Source organism: Amblyomma maculatum, chromosome 1 (genome assembly GCF_055883805.1).
Source record: "Amblyomma maculatum isolate TAMU_Amacu chromosome 1, ASM5588380v1, whole genome shotgun sequence".
NCBI classification, from domain to species: Eukaryota; Metazoa; Arthropoda; class Arachnida; order Ixodida; family Ixodidae; genus Amblyomma; species Amblyomma maculatum.
The window spans coordinates 237497187-237510641 of record NC_139344.1 but is presented as its reverse complement, the minus strand read 5'-3'; the positions used below and the strand labels follow the sequence as shown (position 1 = coordinate 237510641).

The window sequence follows — 13455 nt, the reverse complement described above, 5'->3', positions numbered from 1 at the left end:
TCCCTACACTACAAGCGCCGTGGCAGCGAAGAAAGTTCGGTTTCATGCGCAGTGGCCAAAAAAAAAGTGACCAGAGGAGAGCCATGTTGTACGAGCTCTTCCCACACATTGCTCGCACTCATCCGTGACGCCACTGTTATCAATCTCCGTGAACCGACCGACTTTCGCTTCCCCGCAGGGCACGGAAAGAATCGAACACTATCGACACACCGATGCTCAGCGATCAGGGGCCATCGCGCTTTCGCAATTACGGCGTGGGGATCAGCATCGTTTGCTTGCAAGGTGGCGATCCAGTGGCCCCTAGCTGCGGCATGGCACTGCGCTACCACTACCGCGGGACCCGCTGCACCCGGCGCCGGGGGCTTCCTTGAAAACCGGTTCTTCGTCACGGTTGCCAGCAGTGGCTGTCCCAGTTCCTAGGAGTGGCAGCGCGCGGCACGCGGGCGCGGCGGCGCTTTCGACACATTCGGCCAGCGGCGGTCCGCAGCGGCCCACGGAGGCAGCACACCTGTAAGCTCTGAGCTCTGAGCTGCGACAAGACGAAAAAGGCGCACGCGCCAGGCGCTGCCGGTTCGCAGCATGACTTGACGTAACCCCAGTCTACTTGTCACAGAGTAGCCAGTCGCTTCATTCGGACCCTGCCAACTTGGGAGTAACCTCGAATCACGCAACCATCGTGTAAGTTTCGGCGGCGCTCTTTTCCATTTTTACTGGCGCGGATATACCGCGACGATGACTCTATCGCTGAAACGGTAGCTGCATGCAGCCTGTCTGCGGCTTTTAATATTCAGTTCGTTTGATTTCATTATAAATTGTAAATGATCTTTGGTGACTGAATGCTCGTGCAAGAACAACTGGAAAGCTCAAGAATGCGAATTATTGTTTAAGTACGCCAAGGACCTCTAAAAGCGGGAGAAATTTCGCGCGATGGCAGGAAGCTTCGCACTTGTCAGCGTGTTGTCCTTGCTGCACTAATTTACGGGGTTACACCTCCACAGCCATGCATGCATGCATCTCCACTTGAACGCGTTAAATGAGATGTTCTGTGCCACAAGTACAATTGTATAATCTGTCAAAATCAGGCTCGGTGCGAAAGCATTAACCGAAGCAGAACGTTTTTTCCCGAACAAAACAATGGCGCTGCCGTAACACGCACTCGATCCCTGCACAAGTCCGAAACTTTTCACAAAGTACGTGCACGGGCATAACAGGACACACGATATGTGCTTGCCGGCATGCTACATGTTGCTAAAGTTCACATTTGTTGTCTGTTTGCCTTCGTGTCGAAACAAGCCTAATTTTTTGCACGTTGTTCCCCTTTTGTGCAAAATTAATTTTTAAGAAAAGAGAACATAAATGAGCCAGAATCAGTGCGGCCGCTTTTTCGCGACCATGAACATTAAGTTAGGAAGCGCCCTGTGACAAACTGCGGCGATCGCTTGAATTAAGCTTGTTACTTTTTTTCGTATCTTCTACTAATGTTATTTGGTCGGTATTATATTGGCCGGCAATTGAATTACTTATTTCTTTGACTTTTATACCAGTAATTGATGCTGCACTGTCAATTAAAACTGAGTAAATGGGCTCCTGCTAGCTTGAGGGCGCTAATTTTAAGAAACGTACTTTTTGACGTTGATAACCGAAAAAAACACCAGAAACTATTTAACTGGTTATAACGTCTCGTGCTTTTGATTGACAATGAATAAATGAGCATGAATAATCGTGTGCATATATATATAAGAGGGGGACTAAATATTTAAAAATATACTTTCAGAGGGGGTTTAAAATCTATTTTCAGATTAGGGTGTTGCCTTGCTTTTGCAACATAAATTGTCACAGCGCTTCATTTGGGTCTCCTGTTTCGTCCCGCTCAGCTTGCTTGCCTGTCAACCACTGTGTTTACTTGGCGCGGCGCCATCTTCGAACGGCTCTGCTGTGGCCGGGCCTGCAGACTCGTAACAGAGTTCGCGAACGTTCATGATTCACTGAACGTCCGCGAACCTTATTCATGTTCAGCTTCACTGTCAAGTGCAATTTCAGGCTACCTCGTATAGTTCCAGTGACTTTTGATATAGTCGGTTACAAATCGTGTGCACTAACGGCCGTTCAGAAAGTGACAGAAAGTAGCCCAGAAAGCTAACCATCGGGCCAAGTTATAAGGTCGAGAATTTTGATGCCTCTGGCTTGTTCGATGTAGTCAAACACAATGATTTTGTTTCTGTTCAGCGAGTATACACTCGCCACGTACCCTGGACCATAGTTCTCAACTGCTGTTTTTAAGGTGTATCAGGTATGTACTGTTGTCTATTAATAAAAAATAATTAGGCAACATTAAGTCACTGCACTCCAGTAAGAAAGCGACTTCCGTGCTGTTTGTAATTTCACATCCTAGTTCGGAATGAATTTAATGTCGAATAGAAGAACGCAACACAGCTTTCTTTTATATAACCGCAAAATGTGGCAGAAAATATGGAGGAAATGCTACGTTGGACCTTGTAAGCAGGTCTGGTGCTATTGAAAAATTAGCCATGCTCCTGGGATGATCCTGTGGTGGAGTTTAACGGCAGATACGTTTCACCGCTGTTATCTCGGGTGTAGTATGTACACAAGGAGGCAGCTAGCGTGCTAGCGAAGCAAGCCGTTGCAGTTCTCAGCCGTGTAGTTCGCGTCGCCTTCACGGAAGTTGTGCACGGCTGCACAGGAACAATAGACATTCTCGGTTGACCTTTCGTGCCTGGGCTCCAGCTGTCTTCTTTCATTGCTTTTCGTGCGTAACACCAATGCTATAGAACTGCACGTTGCTACTTCCGACTGCCATAATTTCGTACGGCTCCAGGTGCGTTGTAGACTGGACGACGTGTTGACGTTCATCTATGAAGCGCCTTAAAATGTGTACAGAAGGTGGAACTAGTGAAGGCGGGCACAGGACAAAACAGAGGAGGCACATGCACAACACCGCTGTACTTACGACTGATTTATTCCGAAAAAGAAAACAACATTTATAGTTTTTTCCTGTGAAGGAAAGTAATTTAAGATGATGTGCAATATGAACCAACTGATCCAGCAGTTCGCTTTTAGTATACGCTTGTGCAGGAGAAATTATAAATGCTGTTTTCTTTTTCAGAATAAATCAGTTGTGAGTCCAGCGATGTTGTGTGCGTTTGCCCTGCGTCTGTTTTTGCTGGTTCTACCTTTTGTGCAATATGAATCAGCTGACCCAGCAATTTACGTATGAAAACATGCGCTGCAGAGGCTTCAAGGGGGAACGCGAAGGCCTGTCCTGTCTCGCTTGCCTTCTTGCGTGCTTCAGCCTTTTCAGCACAGCCACTAACAAGCTTTTGAAGACTTGCCCTAAGGAAGACCAGTCCCCGAAATGAATAGATTTCGGGCACATGTCTTTGTCGGGGAAGGGATACCCCTGTGGATTCTTTAGCCCCGCCCACAAAGGCTGGTCGACGAAACGTGCACGGCGATTAGTCGTTTTCGGGGAGGATCTTCGTCCAGGTCATCATAATCACCCATAGTCTCGTTCATTTGTTCCTTGAGCTCCCGCTCTCCTTCTCAGTGCACCCCGCACTGTTGTTCTTGCGGGTGCCTAAAAAGAGGTATTTCCGCTCTTCCGCTGCATCGCGGTGCGCGCCGCGGAGAACGCCTTGAAAGGTGCGGACACGCGAGACTTCGCCGAGACGCCCCTACCCGGCAACGTCGCCATCCGACGCGCCCCTGTTCCCACGCGACTCGCCGCTTTCCCGCCGTGAGTCAGCTGAAGCTCTTTGCTATCGCAGGGCGCGACTTCCAAGGTTGAGGTCTCTCCCCGGTCGCGGTTATTTGAATTTAATGAAACCTATGTCAAGGCACGGCGCTGGTAATCGACTCTGTACGCGCGCATACAGGCAATACCGGGTGTTTCAGCAAACACTTTCAAAAATATTTGAAAGGAACACCGTGTCTAACAAACTCTCAACCGCGGCAGACGTAATTTACTGCAAAACTAATCTAACATTAGTGATAATTGACTTTTAATTAATCCAGTTCTGTGGTTAATGTCAATGGGGAATTTGAATCCTTTGACAAGATAGTGCCATTTCGGTTTTTGAGACGAAGGAAAACTTATTTTCTAAAATCCAGCAGCGCTAGGAAATCTTGTTCTTTTACCTCACAAAAGCAAAACTGAGCGCATGAGAAGCGCACGAAACTAAGTCGAAACGCGCCCAGTCGGCGGTTACGGCGTCAAGTTCTACTGTGCCGTGCCATGCACATTTTCTCCGTCGCTCTCAGATATGACGACCTGGCAGTTTGCAATGAATGTCCCTTTTCTCGCGCTGAACTGGAACTGCGAAGCGGAAGAATACGTATGACGTGGCACAATTGCACATACAGCTCGAATTGGACGCCATTGTTGCCGTTGTCTGTGCAACACGTCGTCCGTCCGCCGCGGCTGAGTGTTCATTCCTGGAAGTGCGTATTTATTTTATTTCGAAGTGCCTAGCTTCAGGAATTTCTTAAAGTGTTTGCTGAAGCACCTGGTATACGATTGTGCAGAGAAGAACCATGTAGGTCTCCATTCTCACACGATAAAGATATGTGCGTAACATGAAACGCACTACGTAAGAGCGGGGACTGTTTCTTTTGACCAAGAAAGCGGAGCGAGTGATTCTCTTCTAAAATTGGTCGTAATAATTACAGTTCAATGAGCATGGTTTTGAAATGAAATACCATCAGGCTGATGCGCGCACCCGCGCTTTGCTGGTGCGTTTCTATACATACTTCCGCTGTTCTGGTCTTGGCTGTTCATGGGGTTGTCAAGTATTTCCTTGAACAGAAAAGGGAAGTGGTCTGCGCACCTGCATCTTCCTGTTAGCGTTTAGAGTATTTCAAGACCGTTTAAATAAATTGCGACGTCACGCAGAATATAAATAAGCAGAGAGTTCCACTTCAGTGTCTGCTGGTGGTGATACGCGCGCTGCGCTTACAGGTGGGATCACTCCTGCTAGCAAGTGACGCAAATGTTGTTTTAAACAAATTATTATTATTATTATTTTATTTTTGGCATATCGCAAAATGCACGCCTTTCCACGAACCATGATACACATGGGGTGTTTTTCTATCGGGACTCGAGCTGTGCACTCAGCCCCACTAGAAGACAAGGTATACGGCGGCAATATCGACTGGACCGAACCGAACTATATGCGTTAAAGAAAATCTCGCGACGTGTACGCGCAGCTTTGCATAATGTCGCTGTTTTACTCAAGAGTCATTCGAAACAACTCTCGTTTTGTCGCCTTGCATATTCCAGAGCTGTATCAGACGTAATTTACTGTATCAGCAGCTCGGTCTTGATGCTAGCGTTAAGTAATCTGCGCTACGTCTAGACGTGCAAATCCACAGCCGAGTGGGCACCGCCTTCGGACGTCCTGTATATATATATATATATATATATATATATATTTCAAACAATCACTCTTTATGAGCTTCTAGGTTTTCAAAACGCGCAACAGAGCGTGACACACGCTTTTCTTCTACGTCGGGAAAAGTGCCCGAAATTGGGGCATTGCAAACCAGTATGTGGAAAAGTGTTCGCTGGTATGTCTAAACGGGTCGTGTTTATTGCTTTCTCGTTTCCCTCAAGCATAACGTAATAAAAGTGAAATTTCGAAATCGGCGCAAAGGGTGGATATGTGGGCTCCCGCAGTGCACCTAGGAAGTCGCTGGAGAAATTGCGTGTTCTGCGTTCGAAGCAGCGGCACGTACGTTTCGCCCCACTTTTTCAGGCTTTCACATTTCGATTGCACCACCGCTGTCAGGGAGGGGGCCGCACTTTGGCCTTTGCATTTTCAACGAGCAGGTCGCAGCCGAGCTGCGTAGCAAACGGGCGCGTCGACACGACGATGACACGCTTGCCTCCTCCACAAACGGAATCGTCGCCTCCGCCCACGGCGTGGTACAGCTTTCGCCCGCCAGCACAAACAAGGCGAAGCCGTGGGCGTTTGTTTCTCACCATTTAGCTTCACGTACGCACGTAGGGAGCGGACTTGCTCGTTCGGCTATGACGTAGTAACGAGTCTCCAGTTAGCTTCAGCTGCGGATGGGATTTGTGCGCAGGAGCACTCTCGGGAAGCATGAGTCCAGTGCAGTACAGTCCGAGCAGTTTACGTCGCGAATGGCAGGCGTGTTGCTGTCTTCGGGAATGCGACACCTGGATGAACGGATGATTTTTTCCATATAATAGCCACGCAGATGCGGAACGTATAGTATGAGACTGGTAAACGGAGAAGATCGGCTGTTAAATACTGGGCTCTCAAGACGGTACTGCGTCTTGAGAGCCCCATCGGTACATCATCGGCCGCTAGCGGGGGAGGCATATACATGATGCCTGGGATTCGGTATCTAATGGCTCTGATCTCCATCCAGAGCATCTTCTTGTGTCCAAAATATCCCCACGCGTTTCATTATCTCACTGAGAGCATGCAACGCTTCTGTGATGCTTTAATGTTTGTGTAACTATCAGTTCAGTCATTCAGTCGTGTCCGACTCTTCGTGACCCTATGGACCATATCACGCCACGCTTTCCGGTCTCTCACTATCTTCCTCACATCACATAACTTCATCTGCAGCGCTTCGAGGATGCCATCTAACCATCGCGTTCGCTGCCTACCCCTTCTCCGGTGACTCTCAACCTTTCCCAACATCAAATGTTTCTCCAGCGACTCCTCTCTTCTCATCAGATGAACAAAGAAGCTGAGCTTTAACTTTAGAATTTGACCCTCCAATGAGCAGTCAGGGTTTCTGATTTGATCTTCTGGCCGTCCAAGGAACTCTCAAGAGTCTCCGCCAGCACCACAATTCAAACGCGTCAATTCTTCGGCGGTCAGCCTTCTTCACAGCCCAACTCTCGCATCCATACATCACAACTGGAAAGACCATAGCACGAGTTATACGGATCTTGGTTGGCAGTCTAATGTCTGTGCTCTTTATTAGGCGGTCAAGGCTAGCCATGGCTGTCTTTGCCAGAAGCAGGTGTCTCCTAATTTCACAGCTGCAGTCTCCTTCTGGGTAAATCTTGGAGCCCAAGAAGAGAAAATCTGTCACAGCTTCCACTTCTTGTCCCTTGATGCTCCAGGACGTGATAGGGTAAGACGCAATGATCTTTGTCTTTTTAATGTTCAGTTTAAGCCCAAATTTCTCACTCTCTTCTTGTACGCGCATCAGAAGTCTCTTGAGTTCCACTTCACTTTCTGCCATTAAAGTGGTATCATCCGCATATCTAAGGTTGTTGATACGTTTCCCAGCAATCTTCACTCCAGCTGAAGACTTGTCCAGACCGACCTTCCTCATGATACACTCAGCATATATGTTAAATAGGCAGGGCGACAGTATGCAGCCTTGTCTCACTCTTTCTCACTATACTGTGTCATTTAATAGCGATAAAGAGACTGTGAATATGGGCTTTATAACTTATAGTCATATTCATAGTTATTTACAGACTCCATCGTATCATAGATAGCCTAAAGCTCTATTATAAGCGAGTCCTATAGCGGTCCACGTCGTACCACCGATGTATGATTAAATCAAAATGCGCTAGGATAGTAGTTCCCGTTCTTCCGCATTTTTTTATGACCGATGCGCCCATATAAGCATGCTCCCGTGCTTGTATCAACAACCACGTTGCATGGATTAATGTAGCCCACCATTGGCTTGAAGTTGGCTTGGCTTCACGACGCAAATTAGTCGTTTTGTTTGTTACTGTCGAGGGTGTCTGTGATTTTCAGTGTCTGTGCTGTCACCTCATACGGCTGCAACGAGCGTGACGCACTTTCTCTTGAAACTTCTTGTTGCCTCTCGCTATTCAATAAGTTCAGTCAGTGTGCTCTCTTGCGCATATTCCTGGAGTATCGGGATGCGTGTAAGTTCTGGCAAGGCCGTTATGGTGCACATTGGGTTAATCTCTATTCATTGTTTCCAGGACCTCTCGCTGAATTTCTCGTTGCATTCTTTTCGAGGGGAAAAAAAAAACCCCATCGCGAATTTTTTCTTCTAAAATTGAGAGAGAGGCAAGCGTGGTAGCCATTACGTTCAGCTATATACTGCTTAAGTTACAAGCAAAATGCTCATATAAAGAAGGCGTGTAATCCTGAAGTTTGACAAGCGAAATTAGGACCCTACAAATTTTCGCAAGCTGAGTGATATTTAGAACTGTAGAACCGGGGAAGTTTGATTCGCGACCCAAAATTGTTGCGTGTTTGCCGAAATGTTGGATTCTGGCCCGAACGATGCAGTTACAGCGAGATAAATCTATGTCAACTGAAAACACAGAACTGGAATTTCGCCAGGAAGCAGCGCAGCGCGCAATGACGCAGTCGAAGACGAGATACAGTAGCGCTGTCCCATCCAACGATCTAGTAACGTACTCCCATCTTCATTTTTCGTCTTGTGTGTTGCGCTGTTTCATGGACCAACTAGCCCATTCGTCTGTATTAAACGCAATATGGGTTCGGCGGGGAATTTCGTGAAAGTTTATTTAACTGAAAACCTCGGGATGTAACGTTCGTTGAAGTGGTACTGCACTGAATTAGCTTTTTCTGTGGTTCTATATAGGACCGGATCAGTCGGTACGACTTTAGCGCATTCTTGCTCGATGGCAGTGAACTGCAGCTACATCGGTTGCTGATGAAGCTCACGTGAGTTTCCGCAAAAGTGCAGGAGTGGTGCAGAACTGAAGACTATATTGTCTCAGCGGGGCGAACCATTGCAAGGGCGGGGTTTGTATATAGTTTAACTTTACGCCGGTGAACATATGAAGCCCGTTCTGTGCGTACCATATGTCACATGCTTTCACACACGATTTTCCTTTTCTTGTTGATTAAAGCGTTCTATTGCCATGTATTTTCAAGAAAAAGACAATAAGTCAGCATCACATTCTTCTGAGCAATATTTCTTGTACAAGGGGCCTTACACGTATCGTGCGCCGTCCCCTTTGTCATTGTACTCTTGGCGTTTCGCGACTGCCTCGCGTTATTGTGTCTTGCGCTTATTTCCTTTCTTTGTTCGTCTCACTTTTATTCGCACGAATGACACAGAGGCAGAACAACTAATTTTTTTGGTTTGTTGTAAAGATTGAAGTGGTTCCTGCTGTCTGCTTCTTTGGTTGGCACGACCGTGTTTTTACTCGTGGACAAGCTAGTATCAACATGCAATACGCTATGGCTGTTGCTTTACAACGACGAAATAAGGACTTCAAAATGATGGCAAAGGACGCAAGCCCTCTTGATATGCCTAACATGAAATTCCTATCGAGGTCGCGGCTGTATCGATGTCATCTGCCTCGGCGTCTCACCTATCCATGCTTGGAATACAAATCTTGAATTGCTCGAAGCTTGCGAGATGCACCTCCTGCCGCGTCGTGACCAAGTTGCAATCGACTCTCAACTTCTCTGCCGCGCTTTGTACTGGAATCGTGCAGTATTAATTCTAGGTTCAACCGAGGTTGAGTACATTACATCTGCCGCGCAATTCTGAATTGAGCCGAGAGTATTATTTTTGCATTCATTTTTATCAATAATTCTTTATTTTTATGCTTTATACTGGTTGGTGTACAATACAGACAGTGTTCACTCTCAGATCTGGCGTGCGACTGCATGGAGTATCCGGCATGGCAGCCTTGTACTCCGCTAGTCGCCATACTGTTACGAAGTTCTAAACTAATACCCCTGTCACACGAGCAAGTTTAATGTCATTCGTATAGTATGACATTAGCGTCTAATGTCATTATTCTCCTGCTACACGAGAAAATTTGATGTCTTTAGGTTCGAATGACATTCTTCATCGAATGAGTTTGGGGATCTCATTCGTATTCGATCGCGAACCGAATGTGTACTCTTGATGCCAGATACTCAGCATAAACAAGTAACGCAACAACATATTCTGCGCACAGTGAACTTTGAAAATTATATTTCTAGAGTTTTGTTTTAAAACCTGTTAATTTAGGTGTAAAATTATTCGCACTTCACGCTCTCGCGGAACGACATTGCTCTCGGTCACAGCAATGGTCCAGTCATGGCAGCGACTCACGATCATTTTGGGCTCTATTCCTTGGTGGCCGCATCTCCCCGTATGTTTATCTCGGAACTATTTAAAGTTGTGACTGAGCTTCTCACAGTTTGGACGTCAATTGCATGCTCTACGTGTCTCCGTGCGTCTCCGCACTGTGTATCCGCGCTCCGCTGTGTTCAGCTATAAAGTGCTACAGCACAGCCAAAAGTAACGTTTTTCGCTTGAATTATATCGTACAGAAATGTTTTGATCAGCTTTAAAATGTTACACAGTGATTTAAAATGCCTTTTATGCGCACTGATGTTCCTTAAGTGCAGTATTTTTTTATAGCTGATCGTAATTGCCACAATTTACGAATGACATTATATTTTACCGTGTAGCACCGAAAGAAACCGAATGACATTCGATTCGAATAACATTAAATCTGCTCGTATGACCGAGGTATAAGAGCTCAAATATACTGCAATCGAGGACTGATCCTGCTCCGAAAGACACTGCACAAAACACGAGCAGGACATTATCGGATTTGCCGGACACCAGGCTCTCGTGTCAGCGCAACGCGACCGCCATGTTGTTGCGCTCCACGGTTGGAATGAGGCAAGAATGATCCTATCTGAAGAAACGGAACACGGCACTCTGTTGCTAACAGGTTCTGAGAAAGATACAACAATAGTAATCTGAAGCGGGTGACTGGCGAGTTATACTTAGTTTGGATGAAGCTCAACACGGGACAAAGAAAAGGAATGAACAATAGACACCATGTGCATATCCTAAGAATCGCGAACCTGTTCAAAATGAGCACTGCGGCCTCCAGGGCAGTCTCAGAATCCCGAAACTATGCATAGACAGCATCAGTGAGATCTGAAACCGCGGCAGCACTCCCGCTTTGCTCGCGTCTCGCTGACATGCAGCTGCGCGTCTCACGAGCACGCTCGTTGCAGGAGGCGCGCGTTCCGGCGGCGTCATGTCCAGCTCGACGTACGCCTACTACCAGGAGGAGCCGCGGACGCCCAAGCGCTACTTTAACCTGGGCGTGCTGTCGTGCTGCCTGGGTGGTTTGCTGTTCAGCGCGGGCATCATCCTGGTGGTGCTCGGCTCGTCACCGCAGGAGCCCGAGGCTCTGTGGATTGCCGGCATCGTGTTGCTGCTTGCCGGGGGACTGCTCTTCTTCCTGGGCATCGGTTCTGTCGGCTTATACCTGGCACGCGAGGACCGTCGAAAGCGAGAAGCCGCCCGGGCACGCACGCGAAACTACACCTCAAGCCTGCGCTCCAGCGACATGGTGCTCGTCGAGTAGTGGGGCTCTAGCAGGCCTTGCTACTGGAGTGTGGAGAGAACCGAAGTAAAACGCGCCGGCGTTTGGTGTCAGCAAATGCCCTGAAGCACAACTAAGGGATGACATAATAGGTAGCGCTTGAGGCACCGGAAGGAAGTTAAAAATTGGTGTTAAAGCCGGTTGGTCCACGGCGAAGAAGGGGAAACAGTACAAAGAGACACGTAAGAACAAGCGGACAACGCCGACGTTTATCCACTTTTTCTTACGTTCCCCAAGTAGCTCTTTCGTTTTAACTTTGTGAGGCTGTTTTTGTGGAGCATGCTCTTCTGATAGCTCTCACGTTGGTTATCTGTGTATCTGCCCACTAGCGGTAAATGTCGCCCAGGTAGTATAATCCTTGTGATAAAAAGGCCCGAAAACATGAACTTAAAAAAAACAAAAAAACTCAGTGTCTTCGATTTTGCCAGTTTCTATAATGAGAACTCGCCCCGACTTCACTTCTTGCACGTGAAAAAGGCGGAAGTTCTTATCGCAGATGTATGGCGTGATAACGCTTCTTTTCTTGCACGTGGAGTGCGGCAAAAAGCTATAGCAAGAATATTATAGCGGAAGATGAACTCCGCGCCACTACATGCCGGGTATGATAAAGGTATGCTTGTCTTCGAACAATAACTGACATTAGGATAGTGCAGATGAAGCGATTTTAGGTGCAAATCAAAGGCAATTGTAAAACGTAACGCGATTAGCGTAAGACCTTGTCGAAATTGGAGTCATCGACTGAGAGCAGGGTTTGCAACTTCAGGCTCAGGAAGCCAGTTCTGGTGATACTGAGACTCTGTTATGCGTATCTGAAGAAATACTCGCGACAAATGCTTGTATAATGCATGATCCCATCCAAAGTCCAACTGAAGAGAAAGGGAGAGAGAGAGCCAGCGAAAAAAAAAAAAGGCTGTAAATGACAGCTTGCTCTTATAATTCACCAAATGCTGCGAATTTATACAGATAAGGCGAAACACTACCTGCGTTTTCTCCGTGCGTTATATAAACGGGACCCCCCCCCCCCCCCCAAAAAAAAAAAAAAGAAAAATAATAATAAAAAAATAAATAAAAAAAAATGTGCTTGTCAGTAGTAGTTTGGCGCGCTCGTACTTTTGAGGGCATAGGAAATGTGCTTTCTGAGCTTCCGCCATTGTGATCTTTGTTACGCGATTATCACAATGAACAAATGCCATTGCACATGTAGAATACCCGTGGAAGGCGACAGACATCATAGAGAAAGCGCATTCCTTATTCGGATGCCGAAGAAAGGCCTGACATATAATCGAACAGGAAGGTCTCTGTGCCATAATCATCCGAGTTCGAACAACAAGCCATCAGCATTTTCAAGCCTGAATGCATGTCTTTCATCTGCCTGCCTCTGTGTGTGTTTGTGTGTATGGTCGGATGGATGTGGGAAACGGGGGTTTTACTTTGAGTCTGAAGGGGAGAAATTGCCTCCGACATCTTACGCACACGTGCACTTCATTTTATTTTTTTAAACAGATTTCACGTTGAGTTCCAGCGGGAGCTGCTAATGTGCACTTTGTTTGTGCTGTTTTAGTCATAGCTGTCAGCCGAAAGGACACTTTTAATAACATGGCCATTCGTAAGACCTTTGTCGCAGAGCTTTGTTAGAATGTTGGTTGCTCAGTTATGGTGTGCAAATTGATGGTTATGAAAGAGAACTTTGTTCGTAAGTGTGAGAAATAAAACGCGGCGCTGCCTGCGTTCTAAAGTCTATACCAGCTGTGCTAACATCCTATTGAGTGCGTTCACGTTTTGTCCTTGTGCGCCCTCTTTTACACTGTGTAAAATAAACGTTTGTTTGCTAAGTGCGCCACCTGGTTTGTGCCTCTGTCTCTAAATGTAGAATAGAAGACTCGTACAAACACCCAGGTAACACAGACCATACTTGTATACGCAATTTATTCATGTACCGCAATCCAGTTTCTGCGATTTTAGCCTCGCGAGGAAAAAACTGGACACGTCATTCAGGCATGTCAGGCATGTCTCAGTTATAAGCTGCGACGGCTAGTGCTCCGCGCCTTCTCAGTCCATTTCCAGCTGCTTCCACTATTTTGCTTGTGAGG

At 46.8% G+C, this 13455-nt stretch overlaps 1 protein-coding gene across 1 annotated transcript; it reads left to right on the top strand.

The window, feature by feature from the left end:
- The first annotated feature begins 412 nt into the window (after window positions 1-412).
- LOC146205977 (uncharacterized) lies at window positions 413-13204 on the top strand. The gene is made up of 2 exons (XM_084590628.1): window positions 413-678; window positions 10992-13204. Exon 2 carries the CDS (start codon window positions 11015-11017, stop codon window positions 11345-11347), a length of 333 nt encoding a protein of 110 aa, XP_084446754.1. The 5' UTR covers window positions 413-678; window positions 10992-11014; the 3' UTR covers window positions 11348-13204.
- Window positions 13205-13455: the final 251 nt, after the last annotated feature.

Excerpts from the sequence above, each read along its gene's own strand:
- LOC146205977 (XM_084590628.1), top strand. The coding sequence starts at position 11,015 with ATGTCCAGCTCGACGTACGCCTACTACCAGGAGGAGCCGCGGACGCCC.